Source organism: Balaenoptera musculus, chromosome 19, assembly GCF_009873245.2.
Source record: "Balaenoptera musculus isolate JJ_BM4_2016_0621 chromosome 19, mBalMus1.pri.v3, whole genome shotgun sequence".
NCBI classification, from domain to species: domain Eukaryota; kingdom Metazoa; phylum Chordata; class Mammalia; order Artiodactyla; family Balaenopteridae; genus Balaenoptera; species Balaenoptera musculus.
Genome location: NC_045803.1, coordinates 42,166,369 through 42,181,674, shown reverse-complemented (window position 1 = coordinate 42,181,674; position 15,306 = coordinate 42,166,369). Strand labels below are relative to the sequence as shown.

The window sequence follows — 15,306 nt, the reverse complement described above, 5'->3', positions numbered from 1 at the left end:
CAAACCACTTTGAGCTGGCTAGAGTGTTCCCTTCTAGATATGCACTACGAAAAGGAACCAAACACCAGGGTTCAATCAGAAGGGAACTAGCATGTTTGTGAGGCTGAGGGAAGGATGAAATTGCTGGAGTGTTTTTAAGACTTGGGAAAGAGATCAAGATTTCACACATGTGAAGGATTATTACAGAACAATGATTAGATTTGTTCTGCATGATTCCAGAGGCACCAGAGCCCACATAAAACAAGGGCAGCTGGAACTTAAAAGGCCCTGAGATGTTCCAAAGAATCTGGAGATGAAGAGACCAACAGGAATATAATATCACTAGGGATACCAGAGTATGAATTCCAGTGTGAAAGACGAGGATAGAGTAGAGAGCCTTTAAAACTTCATCTATACTGAGAGTCTAGAATTTTAAGATTGCCCTGGCCCCTCTCACAAACCAAGGCTCTGCTGAGGAAACAGCATTTTCTTTCATCTATTCTGCTTGCTCTACATCCACAGTCTCAAACCACAGACTGATGAAAAACATGATTGCAGATACTGAAAAAACTCTTAGAGTAGTGAATTAGGAACCAGGAGACTTGGGTTTTAGTCTTTACTCTGCTATTAAATCAGTGTTACCCTGGATGAATACCTTAAGCTCTGTAAAACTCAGATTCTTTATCTATAAAATGGGGGAGCTGTATTAGAGTATTTTTAGTTCTACAAGTCTTGAATTTCTGAGCTGAGGTGCACTAATATCTTCTCTATTAAATGTCACTGAATTTATAATAAAAAATTAAGGTGTTAATGTCCGTATTTTTTTTAAATTATTTATTTATTTATTTATTTATTTATTTATGGCTGTGTTGGGTCTTTGTTTCTCTGCGAGGGCTTTCTCTAGTTGCGGCAAGTGGGGGCCACTCTTCATCGCGGTGCGCGGGCCTCTCACTATCGCGGCCTCTCTTGTTGCGGAGCACAGGCTCCAGACGCGCAGGCTCAGCAATTGTGGCTTATGGGCCTAGTCGCTCCGCGGCATGTGGGATCTTCCCAGACCAGGGCTCGAACCCGTGTCCCCTGCATTGGCAAGCAGATTCTCAACCACTGCGCCACCAGGGAAGCCCAATGTCCGTATTCCTAAAAGTAACAGTCAAGTAATACCTGAATGATTCTTGACAGACTCCATCTTAATTAAAAATTTCAAAAATAAAAAGTATATTTTATTTGTTTTAATCTTTAATTTGATAAAAAAGAAAGGGGTAAATAAATATAAAACAAATAGGATTAATGAAAGTTATTAGGATTAGATGATAAGTATATTTAACTAGTATAACACAAATTTAAAGAAATTACTTGTGTCCTCTAGTTGTGGAGTGGAAATTACTTTGTACTTAATACTTAGCACAATATAGAAAAGTTAAAATAAAACTTGAGCTCAAGTTAACTGCAAAGTTCGCTTTAAGTACTTCTAATCCTTTTTGGCATGTTTTATGGCTTACTTTTAAAGCTTACCAGAAAGGGGCCATTCAAGTACTACAGAGTTCCAAGTACTAGGGAGTTCAAGGCCTATGAAATATGTTATTATTGTTCTTTTAATGAATTTATATTAAAACTCTGCAGAACTGTAGGATTTTCTAAGCCTCTAGTTTACCTTCAAAGGCAAATCCAAAAAAAAAAGGCAAATCCAAATAACATAATCAATGAGTCAGTTGGCAAACATCAAAAATTCATTTGATATTTGATAGCATCAAAATGTAAATTGCAAAAATTATACATCAAATAATCGGAGGTGCCCAGGAGTGTATTTTAGTTCTCCCACCCCCTCTTTAACTACTGCTAGCACCACTGAGCTTCTTTTTTTTTTTTAAGCATTTTTGTGGCTGCACCGCACAGCATGCAGGATCCTAGTTCCCCAACCAGGGATTGAATCCACGCCCCCTGCATTGGAAGCACAGAGTCTTAACCACTGGACCACCAGGGAAGTCCCACCACTCAGCTTCTATCAAGTCTCCTGATAGGTAGCAATAAGGGAATTCATTAGCCAGTCTTTGTCCTCTGTGGGGAACTTTGCTTAATTGTGAATGGAACAAAAATGAAATTACTTTTATACTTGCCCTCATAGACCTCATTTTTCCAGATTCTCTGTTTCTGCAACACATCTTCACATATTCAGAAGAATCTTCACATATTCAAAAGATGAAATAAATAAAAATTCCATAAAGCCTTTCTAAAAGTTCCAATTTGCTGTCCCCCCAAAAATCACTCAATCTGTGGTAAATTAGAAAGAGCAGGTTCCAGCTTTGGTCTCTTTTTAGAAAAGCAGTCTTCATTTGGAAAGAAAACGAGCTGGAATACCCAGCAGCTATGAGACCTGCTTAATAAATCTTGTGTTTTCAGTGGCATCACTTAAGTGGTAGGTTATCACACTCCAGGTCTCACCCTTCGTTTCAGGGATTAAAATTCTAAACACAAACCTTGAAAGCAATACAAGTGTGACAGATCAGATGCTGTTGTGAACATATATTCATGCAGTGAAATTCTGCACATGCATTCCTAGAGAATGTTCCACTATTCTCTAGGAATTAAAAAAAGCTTGGGGGAATCCCCTTTAGCGCTGCGTTCTAACCACCACGGCCTGCTGTTGCTGGGGGGCAGCTGTAGTACTGCAAGAAAAAGACTAGACTGAAAAGACCTGCCTCCAGTCTCAGCTCTGCTACTTACCAGTTATGTGACCTTCAGAAAGTCTGATTCTCTAAATATAGCTATCTAGAGGATTAGTAAGAGTTAAATTAGATAACAATGCTATGCAAATTGTAGGTTTTGCTTGTTTACAGCTATACCTTCTGTTTATACACAAATGACCTGGCATATCCCCCTGCGGCTTTCAAAGCCGTCCTCTACTATGCCATCTGCCCTCCAGCCACAGAAAATCATGCTTTCCCAGACATAGCTCTATGTTTCTGCTTCTGTTGTCTGGTTTTCCCTTTGATTCTCATTTACTGATACTATACTTGTTCTTAGCCAAAAGGATAAGAAGTGATTGATCCTTATTTACTGAAAAATATACTCATCCTCCAAGACTGGCTTAAAAGTCATCTCCTCAAGGAAGCCTCTCTGAATCCTTCTTATAGAATCTTTCACATCTCTTTGCTGATCTCCCAATGTGCTTCTTTTATATCTTGGTTGTAAGTGACTAAGACCTACTGCATCATTGTATCCTCATATACTGATCTGACAGTAAAGCCCTGGTGCCAGGTCGCAGGTAGGGTGGGGGCTCCCACATTTTATCATTTTATTTACCTTCCTTTTCCCTTATGTTTGGAATTTGGAATTTAAAACCAGCTTTGCAACTAAGTAGTAAATAGCCTCTCCAGATGTAAAAAGGAAATGGCTGACCTAGAGTTACTTTTCTACAGATTAATACAGAATCAGAGAGAGAATTAAAATTCTATATCCATGTTTCAAATTTTTCATATTGTACAACACTTACAGGTAGCTTTCACTGAATTCCTATTTAGACAAAATTTCACTACCATATAAATGACAAAGCCAAGAATAAACTAAAATTATTACCTGAAAATCCTACCTTGGGGGAATTTTCAAATATTAAAATAATTAATTTCCAGAGTTTGCTGTCCAATTTATGATTTCATAAAAATAGAGGTTTACATACCAACTTGCTACATTTACATAAATAGCTTCTTTTTATCATGGTGCCAACAGCTGTACCAGCAGCAGCAAACCAGTCTGGTCTTGTACTATCACCACTATCTGACTCAGCAAGCTGGCAGGGCCACAGAGAAGCAGGTTCTTTACTTGTATGAGTCTCCTCAAGGACAAGAACTCTATCCTCATACCTTCCTAGTATTCCTAGCATTTAACTCTGTGCCTTGCAAAGAGATGGCATTCTGCAATGTTTAGTGAATTAACACTTCTGAATTCCATTCTCTAGACACTGTGACCTCACTGTATGTTCTGAAAGGAAAAATGCTCAATAAAAGCTCACATCTTCATTTCCATCACAAATAGGTGGTAGGTTATTACTCAAGGTCTCACCCTTCGCAACAGATATAAGAGGTAAAATAGACTTTAAAGCATATATGTTCATGTCTATCTTCAGAGTCATATATCAACATATTTCTAGTAAAAACAACTTATTAAAAAGCCCAACCATATGCCAATAAACAATCCATGGTAACTTTCTCATGACTCTTAAGGGAAGGAAGTTCCTGGATCTTCACTGCTTCAAAGCATAAAGATGAACTTACCATCATCTAAAGTGATGTCCTGAAGACCAATTGTAGAAAAGTTAGGTTCCTGCTCTTCAGGTTCAGGTTTAATGTTCACGGTTGCCTCATCAGGTGGAAATGAAGCTGGATCGCACAAACTGTGACATAATAAGGATGAAGGTGCAGAAAGACCTCCCTGGCCTGTACTTTGTGCTTGAGTTGAGTGCTGTCCAGAATGCATTCTGGTGGCTAGAGACTGTGATGAGGCAGTTCCTGAGCTAGGAGACTGGTAAGGCATAGGCTGTAGCTGAGGAGATGGTGGCCCAGAAAGTGGTGAACTGGCCAAGGGATGAGAGGCTGCTTGGGAAGCTGTTGTAGCAGTCCCTGAATGTGAAGGACCATACGTAATGGGTTGTAACTGAGGGGAAGGCTGACCTGTGACCTGATCAGCCACTGGAGAAGAAAGAGATCTTTGTCCTGTGTTTGAACAACAGTATCCCATTGACGGCAGATGAGGCAAGGTCTGCACAGAATGAGGTGTGTGGGCTAAGAGATGTCCTGTTGAGCCTGAATTTGAAGAATGAAAAGGTATGGATGATGGTGGCTGACAGCCAAGATTTATTAAATTAGGAAGAGCTGCATCCTGCTGAAACAAAACTGGATCAAATTCTTGACTAGAGGCAGCATTAACAGGAAGACAAGTTGGTCCATTGAATACGACATTAGTTTGCATAGGCTGATAGGAAGACCCTACAGGAGGTGTTGGTGTGACTTGAAAAGGCTGGTGCACAACTGAAGAAGGTATCATATGCTGTTCTTTACCAGCACTCTCATCCCTACACTGCAACTGTGGCAGATGGGCTGAGGTTACCATGGATGCATATGTTAGCTGGATGGGACAAACCAAGCTTCTCTGTGCAGACAGTACACTGTCATGTAGGTGTCCTGTATCTGAAGAAGGCCTCTGGGTCTGGACAGGATGAGGCAATGATGGAACTGAAGACAAATCAATCTCTTCTCTGTGTTCTTGCTTCATCAAAACTGAAAAGAAAGTGATTAATGCAAATGTTATTACATAATACATAAAATAATTATGAAAGGACTTCATTCTAGGCTACACAACTGTAGTGCACATACAAGCCAGGGGTTGAAAACTCAAATGCCTTCAGGGAAGGCAGATAATATAAAATATGTGAAACCAGTAAATAGAAGACAACACGGAGCGGTTCTTGCTTCAAAAGTATTCAAGTTAAAAAAAAGAAAAAAACCAATACTGCATAGACCTCTATGAAATGATGTTGGAAAGATCTCTAAGACACGTTGTTAAGTAAAAAAAAAGTCAATTGCAGAACATGTGTACATGTCACAGTTCACGTAAAATATTGTGTGTGTATATATACATACGCATATACACATGTACACATGTTTTTGCTTATATATGTGTGGATATCTCTGGAAAGATGCACAGGAAACTGATAACTGTTGGGTTTATTGCTGGGAAGGGAAACTAGGTGAATAGGGGATAGGAGCATGAGGAAGATTTACTTTTTACTGTCTAAGTTTTGGGGCCTTTTGAATGTTTTCCACCATGTATATATATTACTTATTTAAAAATAAATAATTTTTAAAAAACCCCAAGATCATTATGAGGTAGGGATTATTATTATCCCTGCCTTATAGATGAGTATACTGAAGAGGAGATTAAAGACACTACGACCTCACAGCAGCTAAGTCGTATCATAAGGACTTGAACACAGGTTTTTCTGCCTCCAAAGTCCATGCTTTTATTCACTGCAGTATACCGTATTACCAACAGAAATTCTACTTCACCATTCCACCAAGCAAGCAGAGGTTACAAATACCAATCATCATCCTTTATGACATTAGAAAAGTAGCAGATCCATGATTTAGGATGAGTCTACTTGATGAAAGGACTGCTTAAAGTAGGAATCAATGCATTTTGCTTATTTTATTTAATATGCATATCAAAACAGAAAAGAACCGTCAGTTAATTTACTGTGTGTCAAAACAACTGATGTCATTGTTTCTCTTGGCAAGCACTTCAGTCCATTTTTCTAAAAATTATCTACTTTAGCCTCCTATTGAAGTGTTATAATACATTTAAAAATAATTTTCCTAAATTCACATCTCATTGTTCCTTCCAAGTTTGTACTAAGAATTAACATAATTAAAATTTTCATGATCTTCACAAAATATAAGAAACTCCATTTTATGTCAAAGGAAAATAACGAGACCCAAAGCAAGGTCAAATCTCATCTGTCCATTTATCAAACCTTTGCCAAGTACAAGTCTCTTCACATAAGCATGGTCTCAATCTGAGAAAATAAAGGTAAGAATTAAGATAGCCCTGATAGTATATTTTACTGTAGAAGAGGTAATTAATGGAGCACTTGTTTGGGGTGCATTTGAGTTCTGCACTTTGCTCTGGCTTCCTAGAAGAACAGGATGGGTTCATTATTCACCTGCTTTAGCCTCTAAATCTGCAACTGGTGAGCCCACCTCTAACAATGAGACAACAACCCTAAGGACCGAGAGAAAGGTATATCACCAATCTTGTTGCTTCTGCCACAATGCTCATGTTCTTGACCCAGACCTCCATCCAGTTTCTGATTCTTGCTCAGGTATTTCAAGTATGGTTCACCGTGTCTATTGGCTCCTGACCTCTCTAATGTCTTTTTCTTTTTCTTCTCTTTTTTTTACCCCCTAATGTCTTGATGCACTTACTTTTCTTCTGACTTTGGCAGAACTAGAACTTTGTCCTTGGACTACTAGATTTTTTTGTCTTCTGTTTCAGCTCCTACTCTGGTCTCAGGAAAGCTACAGTGAATCCTATATCCAGAGTCATATTTCTACATAAGGAAGGAGAATATCCAAAGAAAGCCTACTCTCATCCCTTAATCCTGAATGGAACAGGTGGGGCCCTTGGTTACATAAGTGGTTGGTTATTGTGCACTAAAAAGGAGACAGAGGGACTGAAAACTACAGCATAACATCCATCTTTTTTGCATGATCCAATCCTTATTTCTATGTTCCTGACTGACATCTGGGTACCCAGATTGAGAATTCTGCTCTACTGAATCAAGTGCATTTCCACTCTGCCAAATCAAGTATCACTCTTTTTGTCTATAAGAGATTCAGACTCCAACCTGACCAAACCATAAGAAGTCCTCACTGCTGGTCTACGGTAATTTATTCTTGTTTGGAGGGAAATACAGTTAAACAGATCTTATAATATCTACAATGAGATGAGTTTTAGAAACAGAATAACTCTACCTTTTGTATTATACATGCTAATTCTCAAACTTAGAATGTTGATGAACAGAGGCATCCAGAAAAAGAAAAAATCAACTGGACTAATGGTTTTCAAACCATGAGAAGCCTCGCACTCTTCTTCAAGTGGTGGATGTAGAAGAACAGGATGTAAAGAGAAAGAGCTCTGGATTTCCTTTTCCAGTGCAAAGAGAGCAGCCAAGCTAGCTTTCATCCTTTTTCATACACTGGCTTTTTGCGTAAGATTTTATTTGAAGAATAAACAACCTAAGCAATTTGAAAACCACCGCTTTAGTATTATATCCTCATTTTATAGAGGTTAATCAGTAGGTACAGTCTGTGGCAGAGCTGAGATCTGATCTCCTGACTGTAAGGCAGGCTTTTTCTCCCAATCTAAACAACCACAATACAAAAGTCAGTCTGTCCATTCAACTATTTGGAACACAGAATATACCCTTCCACAGGCAAAATATTATACATGAGAGTTTGGCTCTAATGCTGCTCTGAAAAATCCCCATGATTCCAAAAACCAGAGCTCAGATGGTACCCCCAAGTACAAATAATTTCTGCTGGGCTTCAGAGGGAGACACATTTCCTCTAGGGTGGGGGTAGAGTCTCCCACATTGGAAGTTCTGAAGCCAGAAGCTGGGCAGAAGTTCAGGCAGCACCACTAAGGAAGGACTGTGTGCTCTATTACCATCTGCGGTAAGGGTAGTTTGTGAATCATACACATATGCTGCTAACTGTCTTCATTCTACAAAGTAAATGGATTGTGGGACAAATAATACTAAACACAATCCCTAACTTAAAAAAAATTTTTTTTAAATCAGCCACTTGCAGCTAATGATTATTCCTCCATTGGATATTGATATTGGTCAGATCCCTATTGCTAGGGGGTTGCCAAAAAGGAAACAAATTAACAAATCCTTTAATAAAAAACATGCAACTTATGAATACCTAAAATTTTTATAAAATTTAGAAAGGAATTATTGCCCCAACATAAACAAATGGCTAAAATCTCTAATATAAAGAATTCATAAAATTTAAAAGACAAACACAATAATTCTAAAATAACAAAGGGTCATACAGTAGAATACTAAAAAGCTATCAAAATTCTGTTAAACTCTATCTGCTGATAAGGAAAAATAAAAATGTTCAGGTTACAAAATTAGTATATATAATATAGCATGGTCCCATTTCTGTTTTTAAAAGGATGTATCTATATATGGATCAAAAGGATCTAAAAGGAGAGAATGACAGAGTGGAAGAGAATATGGGTGTTTTAAAATTTTTTTTTCAACTTGTCTTTTAAAAATATTCACAGTTATGTATTTGCCTTTGTAAAAACTTTATTCAAAATTTCATTTTAGAAAAAAAGTGAAAAAAGCCAAATGTTACAGACAAAAGGCAGTAATCAACCACAATAAGGACTGTCCAAACACTCCTGTGTGTCCACTCTTCCTTCGTTAGTGTGTGCCACCTGATTTGTATTCTGTCAACCATAAAGCCAGTTATGACAGCTCTAGGCCAATACAATATCTCCCTGCACTCTGGAGCCCCACTGATTTCCATTCTTACATGTAATGCCCTCTAGGACTCTGCCTTTATATTGTCCTCTCAATTCAAGAGCTGATAATGTAAAGGCATTATATTTGCTCCTTTCTGTTTGCCTATTACCACCACTATGATGGTAGTAATCAACACCTCTAACATGCTGACCCTATTGTCTTTTTACCCCAATTCTAGAAGCTCTCTCCCTTCTTATTCAGGTTAGATTCTATAGTTCCTCATCTCAAAAGAATTTGCTAACATTCTTGGACCCTGTTGTCTTTAGTAACTCTCACCCTAGAAGAGCTCTACTATCCATATTTTACCACCTGCCCTGAAGAACCTGAGTGCTGCTTAAGAAAGTTACACAGCAGAGCTAATTAGTATCCATAAATTAACCAATATCAACATCAAAGGTGCCCTTTGATCATGCCTAGAATCCTATTACATTTCTGTGGTAACTTACTTTTCCCTCTTTACAACAACTTTTTCAAACTTCTCCACACTGTTAAACTGCCAAATCACTGACATTCCCCTCTCTCTGCTCACAATAGGAGACTTCATGTCATTCTTTACAGAAACAAAATTGAAGCTATCATATGGAAACTCCCTAAACTCTCCATTACTAAATCTGTAAACCTTCCTAATGTATATCCATCTTGTTCATCTCCTTTACCTTCCCTCCTGTTCCTTCTCCCATTTAAGGTCCATTCCAACTTGCATATTTTAAATCCTATCCTCTCCCATCCTTCCCAGAAACTTGATATTCTTTATCATCACTGATGCTCTCTCCTCTGTATACTCAAAATACTCTAGCTGTCTGAATCACCTTTTTAACCTTCTTGGGCCTCTCCCATATAAATCTCACCCTCCACAGTTAGTAAGTTGAGAAAAGACTAAAACTGGTCAATGACATCTTATAAAGTGACAGAAGAAACATGGGAAAAATTATTTTTGAATTACAAATCTGATCACGTCACCTCCCTATTAAAAACTCACTTCTTACAACTCTTTTAATACTCTATGATCCAACCAACCATAAGGCCTTTGCATATGCTACTGCCTTTATGTGTAATGTTCTCCCACACTTTATCTAACAGTAATTAACAGTATAGACTGTACAGTCATACTGCCTGGATTAAAGTCTCACCTCTGCCTTTATTAGCTGTGTGATCTCAGTTCACTCACTTGCCAAATGGGAAGGGCAACACTACCTACCTTATAGGGTTATGGGAGGATAAATGAGTTATTATGTATAAACTGCTGAGAATAGCACCCAGCACACACTAAATGCTCTATATGTTTACTAAATAAATGAACAAACAGATGTAGTCTAGGATACGTTATGAGCCCAGACTCTGGAACCAGACTGCCTATGTATGATGTTTGGCTCTAGGACTTATGCTGTGAGACCTTGGGCATATTACTTAGCCACTCAGTCTCCTCATTTGTAAAATAAGACAATAACCTATCCCATAGGTTTATTAAGAGGATTAAATGAATACAGAAAGGTCTTAGAACAGTACTAAAACATAGTAAATGTTACATAATTATAAACTATTACTATTATTTTCCAGTTCTCAACTCCTCATAGAAGTCTTTTCACAACCAATTAGCCTAGACAAGGGTCCCTCTGTTATTTTCACCCACAGCACTGTTTCCCTTTCCTTAACATTCCTTATCTCTGTTTCTAATTACAAATTTGTAAGTAATTTATTTATTTAGAGGTTTATTAGCTTCTATTTGTTCCACTAGATTATAAGCTCCATGAGAGAAGCTAAGAGAGGTTTTACCCAACTAGTGTGCACCCTTAAATACTTATTGAATTAATGAGTAAATGAAATGGCTAATCAAAATCTTTTGTTTTCAAAGGTTTGTATTCTATTTGAAAATTATCTGAAATATTTTATTACCAAGTAATGTATTAACACGATCAAGTAATAATAATTTTCAGATTCTGGAATATAAGTGGCCTTCAGAGGTTCTAAATGAAATACAGCCAGGCTTTAAAGAATATGATGACAAATGAATGACTAATAACCAATACCCTCTCAAATTCATGTGTTTGTTCTTTTCATTTACTATAAACCATTTAAAAGTTTTTACAACAAGTTTTGAAGAATAAGGTTCACTATGATTTTTTTATCATTATATGTTCTGGTGACAAATGCAGTACCTAACACAGAGAAGACCTCTATAAATGTCTGTTCTCTAAGTATGTAAACATCAGCATGAATTACTGCATATAATATTCATGGGTCACAATCCAGATCTGGAAAATTACAGCACTTGAACTGCTGCAGAAAGAGGTGTGAAAGCATCCTTTGTTATGGTGTCTCTATAAAATCAGGAATTCTGCCATCAATGTTATATTCCCCCAAAGCCAATATATGCTACAGTTGCTGCTTGCCAAATGAAAATTTAATGAGATATTCTCCATTTTGATTTGGAATGGTTGAGATGAAGACACTATGAAACAGGCACACTGCCTTTCTGCAGTGCTAAGGGCACAAGGAAAGTTCACACATATTCACAAACACCTACTATTCCAACAGTGCTGGTGATTTTTGGTAACTCCTGAAAAACAGACTTCAAATCTATTGATACAATCTTTTAATTTCCTTATAATAAGTGACTACAAAATAACAACTGCTATCAGATCTAATATTTAAAGTCAATACAAACTTTACAGATTAAGCATGAATTGGGATTTTTATTGATTATAAGGACCCTACTTTTAAACACTCTAATACAGGATTCATTGAATAACTTTTTATTCATTATGAAAGAAAGCTCTATAGTAAACCATCACAACAACTCCTCGTACCTGGTGTGTAAGTAAAACGTTGAGACTGGCTTTTTTTCCTCTTGCCATTGCAAAGATAAAAGTGCACCTGCACTGCAGCTGTAACTGCTGGGTTATGATATGGAGGAACTTCAAGGACAATGTGAGCCTAAGGAGCATGGAAAGCAAGATTGTGTTACACTCAGAACTAAAAATGAAATGCACCTGCTAAACTTAACACGTCTCATGAGTCTTAACTATTCAGGCTCATTATGCGAGTAAACTGGTATATAAGTCATCTGGAGATTTACTCTATGGATACTTCAGTCTTAACAGAGAAAAGCTCTTTCAAGTAAACCATTAAAGGAGAAACTGCTTTTCACTCACCCACTTGGGTTTCTAGTTGTAGCAGAAATCAAAAGTCTTACATACTATATAGCCAGATATTTTGCTCTAATAAATATTACATATTACTATACACCTTAAGTGGAAGTCTGTTCTAATTTTTAATCAAGTTTAATAGTTCCCAAGTTGTGTTACAGTTTAGATTTCTTATCTTAAATTTTTTTTTTTTTTTTTTGGGCCTCACTGCGCAGCTTGCAGGATATCTCAGTTCCCCGACCAGGGATTGAGCCTGGTCCATGGCAGGGAAAGCACCGAATCCTAACCACTAGACCACCAGGGAACTCCCTTATCTTAAATTTTATATTCAAAATGTTCCAAACTGGCAATACACAAAATCTGCATCTATATTAAGAATAATTTTACATATGCAGGGTGAAAACTTTTAGCCCCAAATCAAGTGCAATCCTTTTTTTTTATTTTTAATCTTTCGGCTGCACCGCACAGCGTGTGGGGATCTCAGTTCCCCGACCAGGGACTGAACCCGCTCCCCCTGCATTGGCAGCGTAGAGTCTTAACCACTGGACCACCAGGGAAGTCCTCAACTGCAATCCTTAATCTAACTTCTCTAGGTCTTTGGAGAGCACTGTAGGAAGTGGTACTGTCTATCCCAGAAAAAATTCTGTCTCCGTTCCAACCAGGATGAAGGGACCACAACTTTCAGTGCTGATTCCTGGAAGGCTTAATGTGAAGGAGTTGGAACTAGTGTATTAAATACACAAACCCCTGAGGGCTTGTCCTCCTCCTATTTTTTGCCCACTGTGTAATTTCTTCACTGAATTTGTTTGATCTCTTCACTGAATTCAGAGAAATAAATCAATAACTTCAGTAAGAACCTTCTAATAATCTTTCATTTCTAATTTCTCCTTTCCTATACACAAAAAAGGGGAAGAAAGACACCAACTGTTTATCTTTCTTAAACTTTAATTTTAGTACCAGGAAAGTATCTATCTCACATCCAAACTTCTAAAAATTCTAATTTACTTTTCCATTACTCAACAGACAAGACTCCTCATCTATACCATAAAGCAGCATTATCCAATTTTCTCATTAAGTTTCTTACATATTTCTAAAGAAGTAAACTTCTTACCCCTTGACATTTTTCTTTGATTATTTTCCCTTCTACTTCCCACTGAGGTCGTCCATCTATTGACGGAAACAATTTAGAGTTAAAAGGAATTCAAGTCAAAAAGCATACAAAATCTAATGTATTTAGTATCACAAATTTATTGGCAAAAGGAACCTTTATCTCGCTGACTTCCATTATGAAAATAAAATGTGTACCCACGGGGAAAAAATGCGGAGAAAGATCTTGGGCTGCCCAAGTTTGCAGGGCCCAGAGAGTTTATTCTACTAAGTGATGTTTGAAAATCTTCTGAAAACACCTCTACCAAGTGGTGGTCAACTTCTGCTTGTATGCCTTAAGTAATGGGAAACTCAATCCCTATCCAAGTAACCCATTTCATCTTTGGATAGTAACTGTTGCTAGAAAACTGCATCTATCTTCATGATAGACGACATCTGTCTCCTTCTAGTATCCAACCTCTGGTCTAAGCACTATTCCTTGTAGCCACCGCCCAAAAATCTTGAGCATCTCTGTGAGACAATACTTCAGATGTTTAAAAGAAGCTCTATTTGCCTGTGTCTCTTTTTCTGCTGGCTAGCACCCCCAGTTCTGCATTTATCCCTTAAACAATATTTTAGCCTGCCTTCCTGGTCACTCTTCTTTGAATTCTCCTCCAGTGTGACCACCTCCCTCCAAATGCACCAGGCTCAGGACTGAGTAGACCAGGTGAGAAATGATCCAGAATGATAGAGTGTGACTGAGGCTCTTGCCAAATTATGTGGCAATGCTGTGTCCCTGTTAATAAGTTTTCTGGGGCAGCTACACCATGCTGACTCATACACTTACTGTGTGGCCAGCAGTGTCCCTCTGTCTGCCACATTTCCTACTGCCAAGCTCAAGCTCCCACACTGTGTACTTATGCAGCTGGCTTTTTTTTTTAACCCCCAACCCTTGTTATGTTAATTTCCCCCTACTAGACTTCATTTTCTAAGATTGCTTGGCTTGTCAAGATCTTCTTAGATACTGATGGTCTTATGAACTATTTCCTAGGCTTTCCAGATTTGTGTCACCTAAAGATCTGGCCAGCACATTTTCTGTCTCTTCATCCCAAGTGAATTATTTACCTGGGGAAAGCCCCACCTGCTACTAGAGCTCTCACTCCAGCATTCTTTTTATGTCATGGGCATTTACCCAGTGACTAACCCATGCAAGTATCTTCACAGTTAGCATGACTTCATCTGGTCTGTGAAAATATCAGAAGACTCAATGAAATGCCGTCTAGATTGTGACTATCACTTTCCAGTCCAATATAGCTAAGAGCTACCCTTGTGCACAAGAAATACTACAGACAAATGCTATGCCTACTCAGAACTACAGCTCAGTTCAGCAATCATCTGCTGGGTCCCAACATGCTAAGCACTTTGGGTTGCTGAGATAATGGAGATAGGATACCCTGCCTTCAGTTTGTGGATGAAAGGCAAATATAAACAGTTCATTATAATGAAATGTGGTGGTTACAATAACTAATAAAAGAGTATTCTGGATGTACTAAGAGCACAGAGGTCAGGGTCCTTAACCTAGTCTTGGCACTGTAAATACTGCTGCAATGAACACAGGGGTGTATATGTTTTTTCAAGTTAAGTGTTTCTGTTTTTTTCAGATAAATACCCAGAAGTGTACCACTAGATCATATGGTAGTTCTACTTTTAATTTTTTGAGGACCCTCCAAAATATTTTTTGTAGTGATTGCACCAGTTTACATTCCCACAAATAGTATGCAACGACTCCCTTTTCTCCACATCCTTGACGACACTTGTTTTTTTCTAGTCTACTTAATAATAGCCATTCTAAGAGGTGGGAGGTGGTATCTCTCTATGGTTTTGACTTGCATTTCACTGATGATTAACAATGTAGAGCTTCTTTTCATATCTGTTGGCCATCTGTGATCTTCTTTGGAAAAAAATGTCTATTGGGATCTTCTGCCCATTTCTTAATTGGGATTGTTT

General features: G+C 37.9%; 1 protein-coding gene across 4 annotated transcripts in view; it reads right to left on the bottom strand.

The window, feature by feature from the left end:
* Positions 1-15,306, bottom strand: part of NFATC3 (nuclear factor of activated T cells 3) — a 134,549-nt gene that overhangs the window by 24,384 nt on the left and 94,859 nt on the right. For 3 of the 4 annotated variants that reach the window (XM_036834530.1, XM_036834532.1, XM_036834531.1), the window contains 3 exons: positions 13,325-13,380; positions 11,875-12,001; positions 4,248-5,249 (listed from right to left, as the gene is read on the bottom strand). The exons of the other annotated variant lie outside the window; for it this stretch is intronic. In XM_036834530.1, the coding sequence (XP_036690425.1) occupies positions 4,248-5,249; positions 11,875-12,001; positions 13,325-13,380 (1,185 nt within the window). The remainder of the gene's footprint in view (positions 1-4,247; positions 5,250-11,874; positions 12,002-13,324; positions 13,381-15,306) is intronic. 4 annotated transcript variants of the gene reach the window in all.